This window comes from Haliotis asinina, chromosome 3 (genome assembly GCF_037392515.1).
Source record: "Haliotis asinina isolate JCU_RB_2024 chromosome 3, JCU_Hal_asi_v2, whole genome shotgun sequence".
Taxonomy (NCBI): Eukaryota; Metazoa; Mollusca; class Gastropoda; order Lepetellida; family Haliotidae; genus Haliotis; species Haliotis asinina.
In genome coordinates, this window is record NC_090282.1 from 63,278,843 (window position 1) to 63,302,411 (window position 23,569).

Here is a 23,569-nt window from a genome sequence, read left to right on the forward strand (position 1 = left end):
TCAAATGCGTGGAGGTTCACACTGGAATATTCCGCAAGTGTATACTTTTGTCGTGCTATTTTCACAATATTCCTCCAAAATATTTAATTTGCTATATTTAACTGCTATTTTACCGTCTGTAGCGGGGGCTTTTGACTTGGTAGAACCAATATTAAACACTTTTGTCAGCTTCATCGGGTTCGCATACAATAAACTACGGTTATATTGAAACATAAGGGACCGTTTATTTCGTAATAACCGCAGTTCGTTTTATACAGCAAGTGGTCCGGACAAAAACAGCTAGTTTCATCCATCAGTTCGTTATAAATCCAGTCTATTGAATCGATAAACATTTCTCTGTGTGTCAGATGGTATATAGATCACAACTGGTCAACAACATGTATGTCGTCGGGAAGAGGGCAGGTGTATTTAAAGACTGTTCCTCTAAACTTTTGACCCTGACCTATGCCCAAACAGCATGCCAAAAGAGCGTCATCTGGATCCTGCGATGGCACCATGTTTACAGTGAGTAAATCCCTAATGGTATTCGAGATACAACTAATAATAATTAGTGTCTGAATCAACTGATCCATCTGCATGCGAGACTTTAGTAGAATAGTTTTGCAAATTGCTAATGATGATCCGGTGTATGAAGTTTTTCATCATCCAAACATTGTTTAATAAGTTGAAAACCTTAAGGTGTTTCCACGCTTGGAGCAGAACTGCAAGGTTCAACTGTTGTTGTGACGTGAATTAAGTGATTAGTAACACATCTGCTCTCGCTCGTCCTGCATGAATGTCTCCCGCTGGCATGACAGGTAAACAACGCACCCTTGAAATGGTTTACATCATCAATATCCATGATAGCTATGGCAAGGTTACGGATGACTTTGAAGCTTCATATATGTTGAGTCACTATTAATGGACATTATTTTTTAGAATACTTAATAGACACAAATCCGAATTCTCACATTACAGTGGAAAATAATTTTGTTGGACTGGAAACAGATTCTGTAATTAGACAAAAGGGCGTTCCTGGCTGAAGTTCCTGAAAAGCATTTAGAAGTTGGACGGGCACGTTTTTTATGAATGACAACGGCTTTTCATTCATTATACGATATTTCTGACAGAATTAACTGTGAAACGTCGTATAAAGAATAAAGAGAAGTTGTTGTCCATAAGAGCGTATTCATTCCTGACTGAGTGAGAGCATTATATCTCTCAGTAAGAGATATGAAATGAGATATGGTTCATGACGGTAATATTAATCGAAATTGGACCTTCAGTGCGACAAGCCAATACGCCAACGATGTGAGTTCTACGTTCGAAAACTAAAATGAGCTTATTTAAAACATTTACAATACATTATGCCTGACAGTGAAGAAAGAAAATAACAGAATGTTTCATCAACTAAATTAACATTCAGGTGTTCGTGAAGCACCTGTCTGAAGGTAGCATGCCATAGGTGTTGCTTCATCGTTTTCATCATCATGTTTCAGACGTCCGTCATCGACATATAACGATGAAACAAATACCGCACTTATCAAAAAGTTAATACCTTGAAGATAGCTGTGATTGACAACACAGCTACCGCTGTTTTCATGATAAATTATACGTATAGATGCGAGCTGATTGGTGATGTTGCGGATGTCTGATTTCGGATGGCGTCTGTGCAGGTCCCGGTCTGATGCTGAACAGCGGTGGAGATAACGCGGTGGAGATAACGCGGTGGAGATAACATCTGATCTCCCATTGCGGTAATGAGAAGCGCAATCTCTGGAATCTGTTATGTCAACACAGCAACTACAACCGAAGATAAGTGTATCACCATCCACCAAACTGATAACAGGAGACGTATCTATTCAGATGCCATGAAACGTCCATTGTGAAACATACAGTCTTCCTCAATCTTAATCTTACAATTAGATTCATTTTGCGCTGCCACTTGCTTCCGGCCAAATCAAATCAATTATAATATTTTTTCGTTCATGTTCACAACATGCTTTTCGATAACTGTGCTATATTCTGTCGGTCATGATACCATATCAACACTTTGAATGAATACCCCTTGGATAAACGGTGTCCTGTTTCAAAGAAATGACTAGTGTTTGCTGTAAAACATGCTTTATCGGAATAAGATTTCGTATATACCTCAGGTGAATATCTGGGAACATATCTGAACAAATTCAGGATGAATTCTGTGTGATATCTTCCCAATGCTTCCAGGGTTGTATATCATGACGGGTATTTGTACGATTCTTCCTTTCAAGTTTTTGAAGTTGTTGTACTCTCCCGATTGGCTTTCGAACGAGTATATGTTGCCATGGCGACATTACGTCATTAACGGCATCATCCAATACAATGTTAAGCACGCGAGAACCATCACTTATGAACTACAGAGATCTTTATAACGAATTCCTGTGTTTGACTACCAATACGGAATATGCAGACAAATGCTGTCTTGTAGTTCCTGTTATCAATGAAGGTAAAATTAACCCAGCTATGACATTCTTTGTCATCCGAAATCCAGGATGATCGCTCTCATTATCTAGACAACTCCGACACCAAATGACGTAGGCAGGCAGTGTAATGTTAAATATTATTGATTGGACATATCAGAGGAGTCGTTGCATATTTCAAGGTTTATGTCATAATGAATTAATTTCAATGATATCAATAGTTGGTAATTGTCTTCCCGACGGCAATCCAGAATGAAGCACTAATCCCACCATGCTTGTCACGGAACCCGGTTCTGGTGATGGGCTGTCACCAGGACAACCAGATCTCTCAGCAGAATGATAAAAGCTTGTAAATGTGATATGAAACTGAACGTCGCAACATTATAGGTTCATTAAAAACAGGTTCGTCTTCATAAACCTGTAATGTATGTCAAAATATACAAAATGCCTGCATGTTACATTTAATCCCATCCTTTCATTGAACATGGCTGTAATCGCGAATCTGTTCTGACAATAATATCTTATTTATTTACAGATAATGAGATCAAAGGACATTTCATGCCAATACTTCCATTAATACCTAACGAAGAAAATCTGAAAGTTACAAACAAGATGGTCTTTCGCCTTATCTCTATCCATTATATCCATCTGTTAACGCTTAAATAACTTGTCCACAGTTCTTATTTGCAGCTACAAAATCGTTTTAACAAGACAAGTAAACACTGTACACAAATGAATTAACCTTAGTAGTCAAGTGAAGATCAAAAGGTCAATAGGAAGATTTATTGTCAATTACTCATGGCAGACTACCCCACCATGAGCCAGTCCCGGCTCGAACAGGAAATCAGAATCTTTGTTTAGCTCTTCAATCGTATAACTTACAGTCATGACAGCAAATTACGAGCGAGCAAAATCTGGTACCTACCACGAGGGAAAAAGAAACAGCTTTCGCGAATACAGTTGGAGTCAGATTAACATCAGTTTGCTCAAATGTTGCTGGCGCATTATCACTGGACAATGTTCTCAGCTGATCCTAATGTACCGATGTCATTAGTAAGACATGTACATGCACCTAGTCTATGCCTATTTCGAACAGTAGAGAAGCATAGTAGAGCTGGTTTTATTGGAATCACCATATGGCTGAAATAGTGGGGGTAGTTTTATTTCAGTCCACTTGTTTCTCGTCAGTCCTACATATAGCAATAATATACAACCATGTACGTATCTGTTTGCTTGCTTAGAACCTTGTAGTAATATGTACGCATTAATCATCATTTTGCAGTTCAAAAACTTTAAAGAACCCATGTACTGTAAGTAAACCAACGACACAAATCGCTGACAGTCAGTATGCATATACGCTAACAAATTGTTTGTTGTCGTTATCCGAAATTGCCAGGAACCGTTCCTGCCTGCCTAGTTTGGTTTGAATTGGTTCAGTGACTAGATCCCATGATGAAGGTTCCTTTCAACCTTTTGATATAATACCAAAATGTCAGGCTATTTAACCCAAACTTTGGCAGATTAAAATTGCTTTCAAAAGCTTTATAGACTGTGCACCAGGTTTGTCAGAAGCCAACTTTCTTCCTTGATATATAACATAGCCGCTAAAGACAATCTAGGACAGTAATATTTCAACTCATCTGGTTTGAAGTTTGAAAAGGACGATTTAGAAAGGTTGGTAATTACTCTGTTTTCCGTCGAGAAACTATGTTTGTGTTGTGCTTGCGAATCCATATGGTATAACAACTTGTTAAAAACCGCCAGATGACGACATAATATTTCAAGGAAGGAAAGTCATTAGGGCTGAATCATAACCTTGACGCATGTCAAATTATTTCAATCGACAATCAATCTGAGTGGTGATTTCACGTTTAACATGACCCCCATAAAAAAGATACTTTCCGCAAGTAATATTTTTGGAAAACAGTCTTCGCTAGAGCTACATCGAACTTTGATCATAGCGAATGTTAATGATCAATGTCATGAGCTGAGAAGTGCGCAATTCTTCAACTGATATCAATTTCATCGGCAATTACTGCAGTAGATGAAAGGACCTGGTTTTGTGAAGAAACGACAACATCTCTTCTCTCTGCAACCACAAACCAACGAAGGCATTATCTGAGGAACCCTGATAAAGTCCAGTTAAATCCTCACTTACAGTTACTTCTAGTGACGTCATCCTGATATTTTAAGAGTAATTTCCTTTTTGGTAATAGGGTATCCTGGAACATCAAACATGGTCGTCACGAAAATGGATGCACAGCTGTTTAGCAAGAGTTCTCTTTGAAAGAAATGTTGTTGGTTTGTTGTTTAACGCCGCATTTTGCAACATTCCAGCTACATGGTAGCTGTTTGTATATCACAGAATCTGGGCCACACAAGCGAGTGATCAACAGCATGAACTTCAATATACGGACCTGGAATACAATGACAAATGGCAACCATGTCACCTAACCTAACCACCTGATCCCGTTAGTCGCCTCTTAAGGCAAGCATGGTTTACCGAAGACTAATATTATAACCCGGATCTTCACCCGGGTTTTAAAATAAAAGACCGTTGACAGAGCAAAGCCATGTTTTCTATAAAGTTCGAAAAGTTTCCTCAGGGAAATCCCTAATCTTTCTTACAGTCCCTGAATCACAGTACTTCCGTACTGCCTCACTCTCACTGCAATCCTAAAGCCCTAAATGAGGCAAGTCTACACTTCCCTGGTTTCAGAATGTCTGGTCTCCTTTTCACTTTAAATGGGCATTGGGTTTATTTTTTACAATGAAAATTATATATACTAGTATTCGCAGGCTAAGCGGTAGTCTAGGAAGTCTCGAGAAAGTGTGTACGTGAAGATTATATTCAAGAATACAAGCTTTTGCAGACTTTCTGTTTGACTAAGAGGTTTATCAGCTCCCTCACTCAAACGTCCACACACTCCAGATTGAACTTGTTACATTAGAGCTCGGATGGCCATAGTCCTGTAGGACCCCGGACATGACTGCAGGAACTAGTTCCGTACACGTGACGATCACATGACACAGCAGAAAATTTCGTGCGGAGTGATGCTAGCATCAGGTCTATAATAGGTAACTATTTGAAGTTGTGGTCAAACTTTACTGTAACGTTTACTATGATACGTCTAAATAAATCTAGAGGATATATAAATATCCATGTACATACATACATGTAACACACACACACACACACACACACACACACACATATATATATATACAAGACACGCAACTTGTTAACTCAGCCTGCAGTTTCTCTTAGTGGACATTTTGCTTACTTTCAAAACTGAAGTTTTAGCCCGTGTGAAACATCAAAAGGCAATTAATTGTACATAACAAATCGTCAAGTGTGTCTTTTCACAAATTAAAAGATTGTGTACCGTTTCATATAACACCATATGAGTATCACATCATCTTGAAAGAAATGTGTGATGGATATGTCGTTATGAGCTGGTATCAGAATACCATTAGCCAATGTCAGTCGCAAGTCTACAAGAAAATATACTCTCTGTTAGAAAGATTAGTAACGAATGATCAAAAGCTGTTTATAAAGTAAGGATCCACAACCCGGAAAAGGGCATAACGCCGTTAATTAAACTGCCGCCATGGTGAACAGCAGTAAACATTAATAAAGACTTAAACAGATGATAAAAATTAGTTCCTGTTGAGCAATGACCACCGTATTACCAGTCGTGACAGCCGGTTAGGCATCTTTAACTAGCTGTCGAGACCGGTCGAAGAGCAGCGGGTACATACGGAAACATGAAAGTAATCAGACTGTGTGCACAGCGGAGTTGGTCGTTAATGTTAAACATGCCTATCTAACCTCACGGGATGAGAACTCATTAGGTACAGTGGGGATGGGAGTGAGTTTGTGGGGGTACTTTGAGTTGTCTTTAAGAAACTTTTCCATCAGATGTACATTTTTTTCGCCGTCGTGCTTTTAGCTTATACACGTATATGTTTGGCAACATCAATCACAAAAACGAAATTAAACCTTTTTTCTTTCGTTAACGACTGTGAATATCATTGAAGATTGGCTTTATCAACACGCAACACCATCGTATAAAACTGAAATGATTGAAAGTACGGTAATGGTTTGGTGTCATACAACCGACCACTTAGTTCTGTATCCTGTCAACCTCCACATAAGAGGAAATTCGAAATTAGGCCATTAAAATATAAGACAGTTGTTCTGCCAAGTCATTACTAATTAAAAACAGGACCTCGACTTCTTCGACGTAAACAGTAAAAACACGTGGTTGCCGGCAAACTGTCAAGTCGAAAGTAAAATACGAAATCATTTCTGTGTGAATGCGTATCGTTTGTCTTTAGGGAAGCACGGGGCAGCTGTTCTGCTTCCGTTTAATTACTGCAATTCGCGTTTTGTAAATACCATCCGCTGACTGATTTCGTTGTGGCGTTGCATCCAGATATATAGCACTTTAAAGATATTTTAGCACGATTGCACTAGAAAGTAAGCTTTATCTTATCGTAGGTATTTGTTCTGGACATTTTGCATTAATCTTTGACAATAAACACCTGACTCAATTTATGTTGTTTAGCATAGAACTGGAAAGGGTTTTGTCGCTTCAGTTTAATTGTTTTACGCCGAACAGTGTACCTTATCCAAAATCTTATTGCTAAAATAAATTGGTACAAAGATGTTACGTCGATATAATATATTCATTCGATAATAAGCTAGTGTTTTATTAAAAACAGAGTGGCTTGTATTATCGTACAGATTTCGGCGTTAAGGCGTACAGAAATATGTTTATTTCTAAGCAGACGTGCAAATGAAATCATTATGATATATTGTTTTATCCACCAAATTGCAAATGTTCTTAAAACGTTACTACCTGAAACCTGTATGTCAGAACTACGAATTCTATATTAAAATATATGTACTAATATTATGTACTCATGGAGTTGACGCTGTACCGATGCAATTAGATTGACGTGCAAAAGAAAGTACTCATTTGATGCTTTGGGGTCATTTTACGAAACGTATTGTAAGCATTTTGAAAGGTGTTTTCATTGTGACTAACAGGTCACAAACATTATATATGTGTTGCCAAAGCAATACAAATATCGAATACAAATGCAACGTTGCCAGCCCCTCATGCTCCTCGATTCGTTCAGTATGTTCAGTCGACATTACACAGGCTATGCCTTGCAGAACAGGTACAAGACATGTACAGACATGGTCATTGTGTTCCTGCTGATGAGTGATCCAACGCTGTTGATAGCGATGACGTTACTGAGAGCATCAGTTTGCGCAGATAAATACAAGCAGGTGTGGGTCATCCTGAGGGGTGATGGTTTTTGGTCTTCACGTTCCGTGACTGTCAGATGTCTGACCACTCTAGTTGATGTTTGTGTTTACTCTGGTGATGGTCTACCTTGTACAGCTAAACGCTCTGGCAATATGTTAGTTCGAACCCAATCTGCCACATTCCTATGTCTCGTTCTCCCTCTGCTGCTGATAATCTTGGTATTTTGATGCGTGCCTTAAACATTGGCAATCTCAATCGACTGTGTTTTACACTGACTGCTAGAGCTTAACATGCAGGTGCGATTAAAAAAATAAGATTTTTTTATGATATCCCCCGCACGGCGCTGTAAGTGATAGCTGTTGTGTTTTGGCAACGGGGAAGCACAGTTTGTGACTTGTAAATGACAGTGTGAAAATCCAGTTGACTATTATTGTTTACAAATCTCACGCATCATACGTGATGATTGATTAGGGTGTATTTTATATGAAGTGATAAGCATAAAACTGTAATCATTGAGTGAGTGAGTGCGTGAGTTACTATTAACGGTGGTTTTGACACTATTTCACCAACATCAACCTTTCTGTAGGCTCGAACTGTTCTAATTTTCAAGCGGGTATAACTTTGTCGAAACCTCAAGAAGCTCAAGAAGGGTACTGACACACCAAAACACATTTGAATCGCACTATTGATCATAGGATTCTGGTCTGTACAGGGGAGGTAACACTGCACAGCACTTCGTGACACTTCATACAACTAGACCACCGTGTCCCCTGAATATGATAAGGTACGTGTACATGTAGGCAAGATGACTTCTTAAAGTTGCTGCTAAATATATACACAGATAAAAATTGGAACGGGACTGGACACCATATTCGTTGGCGTGTAATCAGTTCTTACCTTTACATCTGGCTCCACCCACTAGTAGGAGACAGGCTATCAACATCACCAGCAAGGAGCGGTCCATTTGCATCTTCAGCCATCGAACTCACTGGGGCTGAAAGGGAATGATACTTTGCGCTTATACACATACAGAATATGTACATGTGGAAAAGAACGTATATGCGATTCAGGCCAATAGTGCATATGTTTACAATATAATTCTGGAAACCCTAAAGTCCACAAACTCTCCGCACTGTTAGCAGTTTCTAACAAAGGATTTGACAAAATACAACATGCAGTTAGCGCCTGAGATTTACTTCGCTATAGGTGAGTGAATGAGTGAGGTTAGTATTACGCCGCACTCAGCAATATTCCAGCTATATGGCGGTGCTCTGTAAATAATCGAGTCTGGACAAGACAAGCCAGTGAACAACAACTTGAGCATCGATCTGCACAATTGGGAACCGATGACATGTGTCAACCAAGTCATGTATGTATGTATGTATGTATGTATGTATGTATGTATGTATGTATGTATGTATGTATGTATGTATGTAGGTAGGTAGGTAGGTAGGTAGGTAGGTAGGTAGGTAGGTAGGTAGGTAGGTAGGTAGGTAGGTAGGTATGTATGTAGGTAGGTAGGTAGGTATGTAGGTAGGTAGGTATGTATGTATGTATGTATGTATGTATGTATGTATGTATGTAGGTAGGTAGGTAGGTAGGTAGGTAGGTAGGTAGGTAGGTAGGTAGGTAGGTAGGTAGGTAGGTAGGTAGGTAGGTAGGTAGGTAGGTAGGTATGTTAGTCGCCTCTTACGACAAGCATAGTCGCCTTTTATGGCAAGCATGGGTTGCTGAAGGAATATTCTACCCCGGGACCTTCACAGGTCACTTCGCTATAGGAGCTGTAGGGAAGCCTAATAGTTACAGCGTCAGTCCGTAACGCCGTATTCCCTGGTTTGATTCCCCATTTGGTTATAATGTGTGAAGCCCATTTCTAGTGTCCCCCGCCCTGATATTGTTGGAATATAACTAAAAGTGTCATAAACCCATACGAATTTACTATTGCTAAGGTATCAAATTACTGGAACATTCTTCATCAAAATCAATCGGGCATCAAACGAACGTATACTGAAATATGTCCTCTTTTAAGAAGAAAAGAATTTAAGTTCATGGAATATTACAAGAGATTCATTAATGAACACACAATGCCTTTTAAAGAGTGATCAAATGCAAGCCATTTTGTATGTTTGTATAAGCTTTCTCAGCAATGTGCAGATTCTGGTACATTTGGGTCATTGAGTCCCATACTGTATCTCTAACTCTTGAGTGACTGTTGGCTAACACTGAGAGAGAAATGGAGGGCACTGCAGCCTAGTGGCCTCCGTTGAGTGACCGGAGGACGATGACTGGACGTTTTGCATGTTCGAACGCTATTGAATCTCTAATATTCATGTAGTGACAGTTGAAGTCTTATGTATTCACACTGGCGTTTGTTTTTGTTGTTAGTGCGGTGAACCGTGGTTTTGACATTATTGTAATTAGTATGCATATTATAGATATATTTCGTCATGCTGGAAGTAACGGCATCGGCTGGTCAGGTCCGCTGACTTCATTATATTCCAATTACATACACCGATGCTCATGCTGTTGATCACAGACTGGCGCCATTTATCTGGAATATTGCTAAACAGCAAACAAACAAACAAACAGAACTCGATTCAGATCGACCAGTCTTAAGCACACTATTTGAAATGGAACAAGCCTGAAACTTAATCAGATTTCAACAAACACAGGACATAGAGGTGTTTTAAATCCAGATTTTATTCAATACAGAACGTGTACATTAAAAATACTCAAATTTACTTGGGGTTTTACACACTGGCAGTTTTATAGTCGGTATAAGTGCCAGCACTGCAGCGCCGTTGATTAAAAGGTTGACACTGATGTTAGAATCTAATTAAAAACAGATATATCTTTTTCAGTTTGATAAAGTGAACTTTTATGTTCGTAAAATGCTCGTATATTTGACATAACGGTAGAGGATTATCCTGCACGTGTCTCTTTGAGGGACAAGATCGTATGCCTTATGGTTTAATATCTTTATAATCCAATAAAGGGAATCTTAGAGTCTGCTGTTGTTCGCCCGGTGGATTATCACGATCGATAGGATGTAGTCTGGGACGTGTATTCCATGCACTCGATTAAAGATGCGTCCATGAGATAGTGATAAGGCCTTATGTTTAGTTTCGGAAACTATCTACGTAGATTACTACTCGTTAATGGTGGATATTATGAACCATTTTGGAACATTGTGCTAACCATATTTTACCGCGGAAACCTCCATGTTATCTGCTCATTAATGTAACAAAACAGACTAGTTCCACATCGTTGATTTCACGATGTCATTTACGTTGGCAGGTGCAGTGACTGAGCGGGTTAGACGGCTGACTTTGAGTACTGACGATTAGGTGCCTGTGTCTGAGGGCGTGGGTTCGAATTTCGGATGTTAACAAAAACCCAACAAAAAGAACTAAAATCTGCACTTTACGAAGAAAGCAATCTCAAATATAACATATGTTACATCATCACGTTACCTGAACGTTAGACCACGAATGCTACCACAGTAAGGGCTGCACATGTTAAATCGTTTCCCGAACACCTGGTGTCAACACTGTAACGTTATATTTGCGGTTTTTAAGCTCTGGAATTTATCGCTTCGTTTGGTCTCATCTCTGTGACTAAGACAACAACCCCAAAGGTAATGCCGATCTTTCCATCGCTTTTATCAAAATTAATGCGTCTGTATATACATCTGTAAGTCCTATATATGCACCTGCAATGCCACTTACAGATTCTGCTAAACGGGTTTGAAATGAACGTTAGTGGCTGCAGCATAAGAAGGATGAAACTAAACTAGCCTGTTTCACAGTCCCGGAACCATAACATTTTCCATGAGAACAGTCCTCTGATCAATGCTAGAACCCTAAGTGAAGCAAGTCTAGGTTTCTCCAGGTTATGAATCTCTCGTATGTATGTATGTATGTATGTATGTATGTATGTATGTATGTATGTATGTATGTATGTATGTATGTATGTATGTATGTATGTATGTATGTATGTATGTATGTATGTATGTATGTGCGTATGTATGTGCGTGTGTATGTGCGTATGTATGTATGTATGTATGTATGTATGTATGTATGTATGTATGTATGTATGTATGCATGCATGCATGCATGTATGTATGTGTGTATGTCCGTATGTGTGTATGTCCGTATGTGTGTATGTCCGTATGTGTGTATGTCCGTATGTGTGTATGTCCGTATGTGTGTGTCCGTGTGTGTGTATGCATGTGTGTATCCGTATGTGTGTGTGTCCGTATGTGCGTATGTATGTATGTGCGTATGTATGTATGTGCGTATATGTATGTATGTATGTATGTATGTATGTATGTATGTATGTATGTATGTATGTGCGTATGTATGTGCGTGTGTATGTGCGTATGTATGTATGTATGTATGTATGTATGTGTGTATGTGTGTATGTGTATGTATGTATGTATGTGTGTGTATGTCCGTATGTGCGTATGTGTATGTATGTATGTATGTGTGTATGTCCGTATGTGCGTATGTGTATGTACGTATGTATGTGCGTATGTGTATGTATGTATGTATGTGCGTATGTGTATGTATGTATGTATGTGCGTATGTGTATGTATGTATGTATGTATGTATGTATGTATGTATGTATGTATGTATGTATGTGCGTATGTATGTATGTATGTATGTCCGTATGTGTGTATGTCCGTATGTGTGTGTCCGTGTGTGTGTGTGTGTATGCATGTGTGTGTCCGTATGTGTGTGTGTCCGTATGTGCGTATATGTATGTATGTATGTATGTATGTATGTATGTATGTATGTATGTATGTATGTATGTATGTATGTATGTATGTATGTATGTATGTGCGTATGTATGTGCGTGTGTATGTGCGTATGTATGTATGTATGTATGTATGTATGTATGTATGTATGTATGTATGTATGCATGCATGCATGCATGTATGTATGTGTGTATGTCCGTATGTGTGTATGTCCGTATGTGTGTATGTCCGTATGTGTGTATGTCCGTATGTGTGTGTCCGTGTGTGTGTATGCATGTGTGTATCCGTATGTGTGTGTGTCCGTATGTGCGTATGTATGTATGTGCGTATGTATGTATGTGCGTATATGTATGTATGTATGTATGTATGTATGTATGTATGTATGTATGTATGTATGTGCGTATGTATGTGCGTGTGTATGTGCGTATGTATGTATGTATGTATGTATGTATGTGTGTATGTGTGTATGTGTATGTATGTATGTATGTGTGTGTATGTCCGTATGTGCGTATGTGTATGTATGTATGTATGTGTGTATGTCCGTATGTGCGTATGTGTATGTACGTATGTATGTGCGTATGTGTATGTATGTATGTATGTGCGTATGTGTATGTATGTATGTATGTGCGTATGTGTATGTATGTATGTATGTATGTATGTATGTATGTATGTATGTATGTATGTATGTGCGTATGTATGTATGTATGTATGTCCGTATGTGTGTATGTCCGTATGTGTGTGTCCGTGTGTGTGTGTGTGTATGCATGTGTGTGTCCGTATGTGTGTGTGTCCGTATGTGCGTATATGTATGTATGTATGTATGTATGTATGTGTGTGTGTGTGTGTGTGTGTATGTATGTATGTATGTATGTATGTATGTGTGTATGTATGTGTGTGTATGCGTGCACGTATGTATGTATGTATGTATGTATGTATGTGTGTGTGTGGATGGATGGATGGATGGATGGATGGATGCATGTATGCATGCATGCACGCACGCACGCATGCATGTATGTATCCATACTTATACATACAATATACAGACTAGTCGTAAGTCTTAAACTAAATGTACTATACACTACTAGAGGCGGACGTACTTTCACAGGCAACTGTAGACACATTAAATACCTAAACATGTACAGGCATAACGACTGGGAAACATAATACTCTGACACTTGTGGTAAGTGTGTGGCATTCCAATGAAGAAACACCTTTCACCAAGCAATGACAGCGCAGACAAACACGGTAAATGAACATCTTCTATAGATACGTGTTGTAGGCTCTTATTTACTTTTCTTAAGTGATTAACCCTAAATGACCAACTTCTCATCTTCATCAATTGCTAAAAGCAATCTCCCTGGCTGTACCTAGACAGGTTTATAATGCAGGGAAGTTCCGTATTCCGGGACTCCTGTCAGAGCTTAGTGATCATCAGCTCCATTAAAACCCTCTGCTGCTTACAACCTGTCTCTAAGTCTCCAGTCTCTAAGCGACCTTTCAGTAGTGAGAATTTAAATGCAAATTGTGACTTTGGAGTGAGAGGCCCGAAGTGTTCAATTCGCAGTGTGGGCTGTACAGAAGACTCCCTATTCTCATTCAAAGAGGACGACGTTAACGACGAAATGCCAAACTGTGTTTCACAAAGAACATAGCCCTGATGTTGAGCCAAACATGCAAAGGAAGCATGTCATCAGGTCATGTTTAACTGTAGTGTTATATATCAAGGTTATATATATACTGTGTCTGAAGTATTTATTGGTTCTGCTGACGCTTAGTCACCAATACCGGTTCCAGTATTCAAATCATTAATTTTTACAAAATGTTCACTAAAGTTCGATCGTGTTGGAATAGATTGAAGTGGAAAGCAAATATTATCGTCACATTTCTTGCCTTGGGTCCTATTATAAGAGTCGTTTTGCAGACAGTGGTTATCAATAATATTATGTTTTTCACAAAGGCAACGCGATAGCCAATCGCCTGGCTATGGAGCAAGATGATAGGGTGCTTTCATCTTGATATATTTTTTGCGTCTTCTAAAATACAATCATCTGACCAAAATGCTCCTAATTAGCAGCGATGAGAAGTTGTTTCAGCTCGGTCATAATCCTTCAATGTTCATGGCCAGTCAAGTGTACAGTCTATTATCACGTTTACAATTACAGTGCACGAAGAAGTTGCAGCAGAGGCATCAACGTGTGACATCAACGTTGCTGCGATATCACGCTGTCCTTTCATGAACATTACCGGATTAACGACTTCCTCCAATCTCCGATTAAATATCACTTATTTAGCAAAATTACATTTAAGAAAGAAAAATCTTAGTCGAGACAGTCTGTAAAAATATTTAGGTTTCATGAACAGTGTGTTATCAGGATAGAATATCTCCCGACGTTTTCGGAGCGGAATCCCGTTTACGTGCCACAAGCACTGGATGTAGGGAGTGTAAATATTGCTGTCTTCCACCGTCCGCCGACCCGTCTGACCCTGTGTTGGTTTGACGCTAGGACCTAAGTTGAATCCTGATTTTGTGGATTAGCAATAATCCCTCATCAAAGGGTTCCAATGATTGGAGCATACGGATGGTGTTCTTTTATGTATGTTAAGTCGGTCAAATCTCGGCGTGCTCTCGGGGACGTGGGTTGCTATTTGAGTCAACTTTGTGAAGTGTCCTACAGTTTTTAGCGTCATCAATAAATAAGTCGTGTTAATAAGGCGATCGGTTAGTTAGATTTCCCGACAAACCATCCCGACCGGATCGATTTCCACACATCCAAACTTATATACCACACACTTAAACCTCGGTGCTTGTATTGGCAAAACATACTTTTGTCTGTGTTACAGTACATCTTCAAAAGATCCGTATTTGAGTGATAGCAATGAGATAATGTCCGTTTCAGAAAGGGAAATCGTCGGCTCAGAAACAGCCAAGATACTACGAATGTTATAAAGATCAGGCCCTCGGTCATAAACAGTCACGTTATATTACCCACTGTAATATCGTACGGAGGCTAGAATTACGATCTTTACGAAACCCAACACTAAACACTATACATACAAACGGCTGTTTTATGTTGCTGTGTTACTTATTTTATTGTTATTGTGATGAGTTGTTTTGCAAATAGGATATTAACACGAATATTACCCATATGCATAGCTTCCTGCCAGTTATGCCGTCGACCAGTCTGTTGTATTAAGATCAATGCACTCTACTGAGAATAATAGCAAATATGACCATGGTATAATATTTCGTGGGCTCTGCTGACATAAAAAAACCGTCATGCTATGTCAGTTACAGAGGACAACATGCATCATTCATCAAGACATGACAGATAATAGAGTGAACCGGTTTCATGAACTAGACATGTTTGCAGTTCCTTTATGAAGCAAGGTAGTGTTCCAATTAAACAAGATTCAGGGAAACAATAACAATCGGTGCAACATATGAAGGATGGATTGGCACCAATGCGCTTTATCTAAGTAGCAATACTCAGATGTGTACGTTATCAATCATTACAGTGCCTGAGTTTGGTCAATACAGTCGACTCGATCGCGTGAGAGAGACAAGTGAGTTCATGTCGCTCATTCTGGTTTACGCGGCAGGATCGGGTTCCTTGGAGTTGTCTCCCTTACATCGCTAAAATGCTCAGCAGCTGAGTCGTTGTGGCCACTCGATGGAGTTATCTTTGAATTAATGATAACAAGCATTAATTTGATCGATCGTCTACCGATAGTTCTCATAGCAGGTTTTTCATTCTCTATTGTTTTTGACTGCTATCTATTGATTTTGGTCGGATTTCGAACAGATTTTCGATATCAATTCATACAAAGAGAACAATAAAAAATCATACCATCTCGTGTCTTGCACATTCAGTTACATTTGTCAAATATTTGAAATTTAATACAATGTTATATTCTATCACGCATAATTTATACAAATATGTTATATACAGTACCATCGACAATGCACGCCCCTGAAACATAATCCATCAGTGATAAACAGTGAGTGAGTAAACACAACAATATCCGTTACCCATGATGTGTGTGTTTTCATGTTGTATGAACTGTCACTGAAGACATGCAGTCAACGATAGGAACGACGGATATATCAGACTAGTTAATAGCCTTAAATTACACACATAGCGCCTACAAAATATTGTCAATGTCCCAGTGATCTGCTCAGACAGAGGAAATTGATCACATCGCATATGTTCCATTATTCGATACGGATAGTTGGTTTGCATCATGTGTTTTATGTCAAGGTATTCTACACAACCTGTTACATATAACATGTAGTATACGTTCTGGTATTAGACACAGACTGTTGGACAGCGTCATGTTCTCTACTTTCCGGTATTACACACAGGCAGTTTGATAACGTCATCTTGTCTGCGCCTCGGCGTTATACGCAGACAGGTGGTTCACGTGCCATACGTTCTGGTATTGTCTACGATGTCTACGTTCTGGTGTTGCACACAGATAGTTGAATGCCAATGCAAAACATAATGTTGTCCACTTTCCGGTATTTCACAAAAAGAGGTGGAGAGTGTTGCACACTGTCATTTCCACGCTCCGGTACTATACACAGATAGTTGGACAACATTGTATAACGTTATGTTGTCGACACTCCGGTATTACACGCAAACAGATGGACAACACTGCATAATGCCATGTTGTATACACTTCGGTATTACACAGAGATAGGTGGATAAAAGGGAATAACGTCACATTGTCTACGTTCTAGCATTACACACAGACAGTTGGACAACACTTCATAACATCATGTTGTCTACTTTCCGGTGTTGTATACAGACAGTTGGACAGCACTTCATAACATCATGTTGTCTACTTTCCGGTGTTGTATACAGACAGTTGGACAACACTTCATAACATCATGTTGTCTACTTTCCGGTGTTGTATACAGACAGTTGGACAACACTTCATAACATCATGTTGTCTACTTTCCGGTGTTGTATACAGACAGTTGGACAGCACTTCATAACATCATGTTGTCTACTTTCCGGTGTTGTATACAGACAGTTGGACAACACTTCATAACATCATGTTGTCTACTTTCCGGTGTTGTATACAGACAGTTGGACAACACTTCATAACATCATGTTGTCTACTTTCCGGTGTTGTATACAGACAGTTGGACAACACTTCATAACATCATGTTGTCTACTTTCCGGTGTTGTATACAGACAGTTGGACAACATTGCATAAAATCATGTCTACGCTGTGGTATTACACGCAAGCAATCGGAAAACATTGTATAACGTCAAGTTGTCTACACCCAGGTATAACACACAGACAGATGAACAGCGTTGCATAATGTCATATTGTCTACTTTCAGATATGACACGCAGACAGTTGGAGTGACTGAGTCAGTTAACATTTAAAGTCACATCGGGTACATTTCAGCCTGATCATGACGAGAACAAATTTGACTATTATAAAGAAGATGTATATGTTATAAAAGTCAAAGTAAAAGACAGAAAAAGAGTTAGACTATCGCACTTGCAGTTTAAAACTAGTATGTGAAGTTTAAACTAATAACACAATTTAGACAATGCATAATATAGGCAATAGATCGCCAACAACTAAAGGTATGTCACCATACTAGGAACCATGCCTACTGACTTACAGTAGTTTTGGTACCTGTATGTATCTTAGTTGGACTTACATCATTCCTCAGCCATTGACGATTGTAGGAAAACTTAGACGATATTCAAAATCATAATAATAATACGTTTAAAAAAATGGTAAGTTTATTTTTTTCTTTAAAGGTATTTGACAGACAACTGGATAACGTCATGTTGGTCTGCTTTGTATATTACATACATGCAGCTAGATAACGTTGCATAACGGCATTTTATCTACACACTGGTAATACACACTGATAGCTGGATAACATCGTATCGTCTCTGCTCCGGTTCCAAGCAGTCCGCGAGATTACATTATGTTGTCTGCGTGTCAGCATCATACGCAGACTATGAGATTATATCATACTATGGTCATGTTAACCCAGACAGACAGTGGAATAACATCACGTTTATCCTACACACAACAGACATGGTATTACATCATTTTAGTCGATAAAGGCAATGTAATAATGTCAATTTACCCCATACAGAAAGTGGATAACAGCACGTTTATCCACACAGACAGTCGGATAACATCACGTAACTGACATAGACTGTGGGATAACATCACGTCACATCACACAGACAATGGGATAACATCATTTTACTCCACAAAGACAGCGGGGTAACATCACGTCATTCCACGCAGATAGTGGGATAACATCACGTTACTCCACATAAACTGTGGGATAACATCACGATACACCACACAGACTGGGGTAATATTACGTTACTCCATACAGACACTCCACAAAGACATTGGGTTAACATCACGTCATTCCACTCAGACTGTGGGATAACATGTTACTCCACACAGATAGTCAGATAACATCACATTATTCCAGACAGACAGTGGTATCAGATGACGTTACTCCACACACACTGTGGAATAACATCATGTTACTCTACACAGATTGTGGGATATCATCACGTTACTCCACGGTGCTGTACAAAAGAAAACGTTATATCCTGTAACCGAAAGTGTACTTTACGTAAACGGCAATAAACGCCCGCCAAACAAACCTGCCGTTCCACCTTTAATTACATCACTGCGGAACCAATCGATTTCTTTATTGCAGATAATTCACTCTCTCTTATTGTCCAAAATATCGCCCTGAACAAAGATACTGACAGAATCTGAGGTAAATAGCCCACGGAATCGAGAGCTACAAAACAATCACATGTGTTATAGTGACATTAATTCCTCCAATCACCTGTCCAACACATCAAACGGGTCATTTAGCTAAGAGCAACTCAGACTTGTTGATCTCGCGCCGGTGTAGCGTGTGGACCGACTGGTTTCTAATCAATGGAAGGTAGGCATTTTCCACCACGGCAAGGAAAGCACAGAGAGGATTTAGTTCACGAGAGTGATTCGTTTAAATTCGACACACTTCTCAGTATAGCTGAAACTAACTTCAATGATTATTAAGGCATACTTCCAAAGCACGGTTACACAGGGTGTCCTGCGGTATGGCATGAGCAGACAGTTCTTGGCATCATGCAAGTGAGCCCACTGCTATTAGCATCATATACGTGCTATCTGGATCAATCCCTTCACCGCAATTACGATATGAATAAATCTGCAATAATTGTCTACGAAAACCACGCCGATTCTCCCTGGACGTGGTAAAATTACCATGTTTTATATAAAAACAGAGCCAAGATATTTCACTGCTAAACTTAATAATCTGTACACCTTGATCTGAAACTTCTTGGAGAGGAAAACGTCTGGTAGGATTTGAACGCAAACAGCAATGATACACCAAACGCGTCTAAACTCTGATATATTTGTCTCCATTCGTCCGATTGCAATGTACTTTGGTCTGTTGGTACGAGGGATTTCCAAGTCTTCTGAAACCACGGAAGAGGTATAGCCCAACCTCAATATTGTTTTAGAAGTCAAGTGCATTACTTTACAAGCTTACGTGGAACAGGAACCAAATACGAGACAGCATGTTTCGGTAGGAATCACAGGGACAAGATTGATTACCCTGCTGTCGAAGATAAATAAATCTTCAAATAGAAATAGTCAGCTCCAATAGCCATACATGCAAGCAGGGTGTCATATTTGAAGGATGATGCTCATTTTCTATCAAAAAGGAAGAATAGGAAATCATGAAGACCAGTTAAGAAAAAGATCCACGACCAGGAAGACCTTCAGTTTACACCACTGAGGATAAAATATGATAGCACTATGGATGATCAAGAGCGTACCATACCTAGCCAAAGCAGTAGACGTTGAGGACACCCTTAGGCCTGAACCGTGCACGACAAAGGCTTCAGCAATTTGGGTCCTAAGGCTTCTGACCCATAATCAGAAAGGCCCTAGCATCCTTATCTTGGTGGAAATTTGACATAGTCCTAGTTTATTTTATGAGGGACAAGATACTAAGGACGGGGTTTGGGTTCACTGTATCACCCATCTCGCATCAGTCACAGTCTTTGCTATTAGCTGACAAGGTGGTGGTGTTCGGGGATTCCAAATGAATCATACTGGTGGACTATCCTTGAATGTCATACAGTTAAAGACAAGAATTATGTGTTTCTGCTAGACCACTGCCACAGAGAATATCAAAGCAGTAAGGTTGTGGAAAACCCACTCTAGGTGCGTTGGCCCAACAAGTGAAGAGCACCTGCGCACGAGATTATACACACCATGGTTGCCATGCATGACCGTGGAACGGTTTCGATATTCACCACATTTTACAGCGTCAGGTTTTCACCTCTTTCTAAACATGACGGGAGATTGATGGTGATGGCGTCATTGGACTGTTTACACAACCACGAGGATACATTCAATACCAGCTGGATCCTGACTCCCTAGCATGGTTGGCAGAGGTGTGTGGACCTCAGAGTGCATTCCATTGAGAAATGATTAGCACCTACTTTCATCGATTTAATCATGGCTCAGAACCTCGAAACCATATACACATTCATGTTTCTTTAGTGTGCTCTATATGGCGGCGATCTGTAAATATTCGACCACACAAACCAGTAATCAACATGCATCGGTCTACTGCGTATTTGTGAATGAACAAAAATTTGAAACATCAACGACCTCATTTTCTTTGAGGAGAACTAATGTACCAATTTCCATATCATCTGACTTACTCAGTGCCTCTGTATTTGTTTGTACTTGAGTGAACGTCATTTGTGTTAACCTTATCTTTTAGTATTGTAGTGTGATCAAATCAGTGTTAGTTATTATCTTCCTTATCGTTGTTCCGATATATGACATACTGAAATATGTAGCTTATTATACATTAATATTAATATTAATATTAGGAACACATTTCTTACAACATCTGAAAGTATACATGAGCCACCACAGGTTCAAATATAAAAAAAATTCCTAATCTCCTAAGAAACATCGTGCACTTGCTTGTCGTTAAAATGTTAAACATCTGAAATGCGGATTTGATGCAATAATGGATTGAAGTAGCTCAGGAAAAATCGACAGGAAGGGTTAATTCATGGTTTTAGTTGCCAACCTCCTGAAAGAAATTGTCCGTCTCTGTAAACCTTTTATTGAAAAAGACGCGTGTGGACAAAAATAGTCTACACATACATCTGCATAAGCTATTTCCAAACAAGACAGTTCCAACAAAAGCAAAACCTTGGTAGTGTCCTTGTGATGTGAAACCAGGTTAAGTTACTGTACCAACTGAACTGAGGTCAAGTCGTGATCCAATGCTCATTTGTTCTGAGCAGTAAGAGTGTGTAGAATCCTCATTGTAAATGCTACGATAAGCAGAACAGTCGACCATGTAATATCAGTATATTAGTGTGGTAAAGCAGATGCACATTATCACCAGGTAGTGTTGCAATATGATGATCCACTTCGTAACATTGTATACTGGAAAATGTGATGTTCATGAAAGAGCAATGGCCTGTTCGTACCACTTACTGGAACAACAAAAATATATTCAAATGCTCACTCTTGGAAAGAAGATCTCGTAATATGCATAAAATTCCTAAATATCTCTGCAATATTCCAGCTACATCATGGTGCTGCCATTTCTGTGTTAATGATCAAATACTGATGACACCTGGCGCTCGCGAACAATGAACATACCAAGGGTGATATGAACCATATACTCCATGCAAAAACAATGGACTGTTTGAGAGAAAAGATGACGAAAATCACACATGGCACGTTGTGTGACTATGTGCATAAAGGTGAACGTGTATATGAATTTGATGGTTTATTTATAGAATTCAAATTATACTCATTCACCTGCGGTTTGATAAAACTACAGATTACAAGCCCAATCAAAACGGTGGAAACGTGGGATTGTATAGAATACTCAATGTCTGACGTCATCTATTGCTGAACTTTCGTGAATGAGGGATTTTAACTGGTTCCTCGAAACCCATGCTTGTCGTACAGGTAAATATATGGATCGACCAATTGCCCCAACAGATGAAAGCAAGAATGTTCCTGGCTTCTGGGTAGAGAAAAACATAAAACCCAAAGTAGCAAAACAAAAATCAAATGAGCAAAAAATACCTACAAAACACACACACACACCCCAAAAAAATTGAAAATAAATAAATAAATAAATAAATAAATAAATAAATAAATAAATAAATAAATAAATAAATAAATAAATAAATAAATAAATAAATAAATAAATAAATAAATAAATGAAGAAAAGAAAAAAACCCCAAAAGGGTACAGTACCATCTCTTCATCTATAGTTAAATTATATATACCGTCATTTAACCATTTAACATTTTGTAAAACAGTGAACTGTTCGAAACTTCATGGCTGTTCTGAAACCCATTGTGAGGCCTTTAAGTTACTAAATGATGTACATAATCATCAAATCATATTACCTCTGCATTCGTCATGTCAAAAAGCAAAGTGGGTATTTACTGGCAAAATTTTTGACTTAAAAACGTTGAATGTTTGGTAACAGCTTTATAGTTCAGCGATATGGAATATCCATTTTCTGCTGCATTGAGTCTCAAAACTGTCTTGGCATAAGATTAATTGAAATAGTTCGTGGGCCACATTTAAAACTTCTGAATAACAGGAACTGGATTGATAGTCAGTAGATTTGGCATGGTGTGCTGTGTAGGTGAGCTACTATAGTATTGCAGTTAAGCCTGATGTGCAATGAAGATGAATAACGTTGGCATTACAAGCACGGTGTGCTTTGTTGATGACCTCTGTAGTGTTAACTGCATCATATATTGTGAAGATTACAAACTGCTGTATTACAAACTGCTGTGTTGATGAAATACTTTAATATTACAAAAATGGTCTGCATTGTTAATGAACTCAGTAGTATTGTTTGCAAGCATTGTATATTGTGCACATGCCAAATTGTGGTACTACAAGCATGCTGTATTGTGCAGATTACAATTTGTAGTATTGGTGTGCTGTGTAGGTGAAAAACTGTAACATTACAAACACAGTCTGCTTTCTTAATGAACTCT

General features: G+C 38.9%; 1 protein-coding gene across 1 annotated transcript in view; it reads right to left on the minus strand.

Annotated features, from left to right (window-relative positions):
- LOC137278301 (neuronal acetylcholine receptor subunit alpha-10-like) overlaps window positions 1–23,569 on the minus strand; it is a 211,339-nt gene that overhangs the window by 108,346 nt on the left and 79,424 nt on the right. The window contains exon 2 of the mRNA XM_067810550.1: window positions 8,618–8,714. Coding sequence (XP_067666651.1) covers window positions 8,618–8,690 — 73 coding nt within the window. The 5' untranslated portion in view covers window positions 8,691–8,714. The remainder of the gene's footprint in view (window positions 1–8,617; window positions 8,715–23,569) is intronic.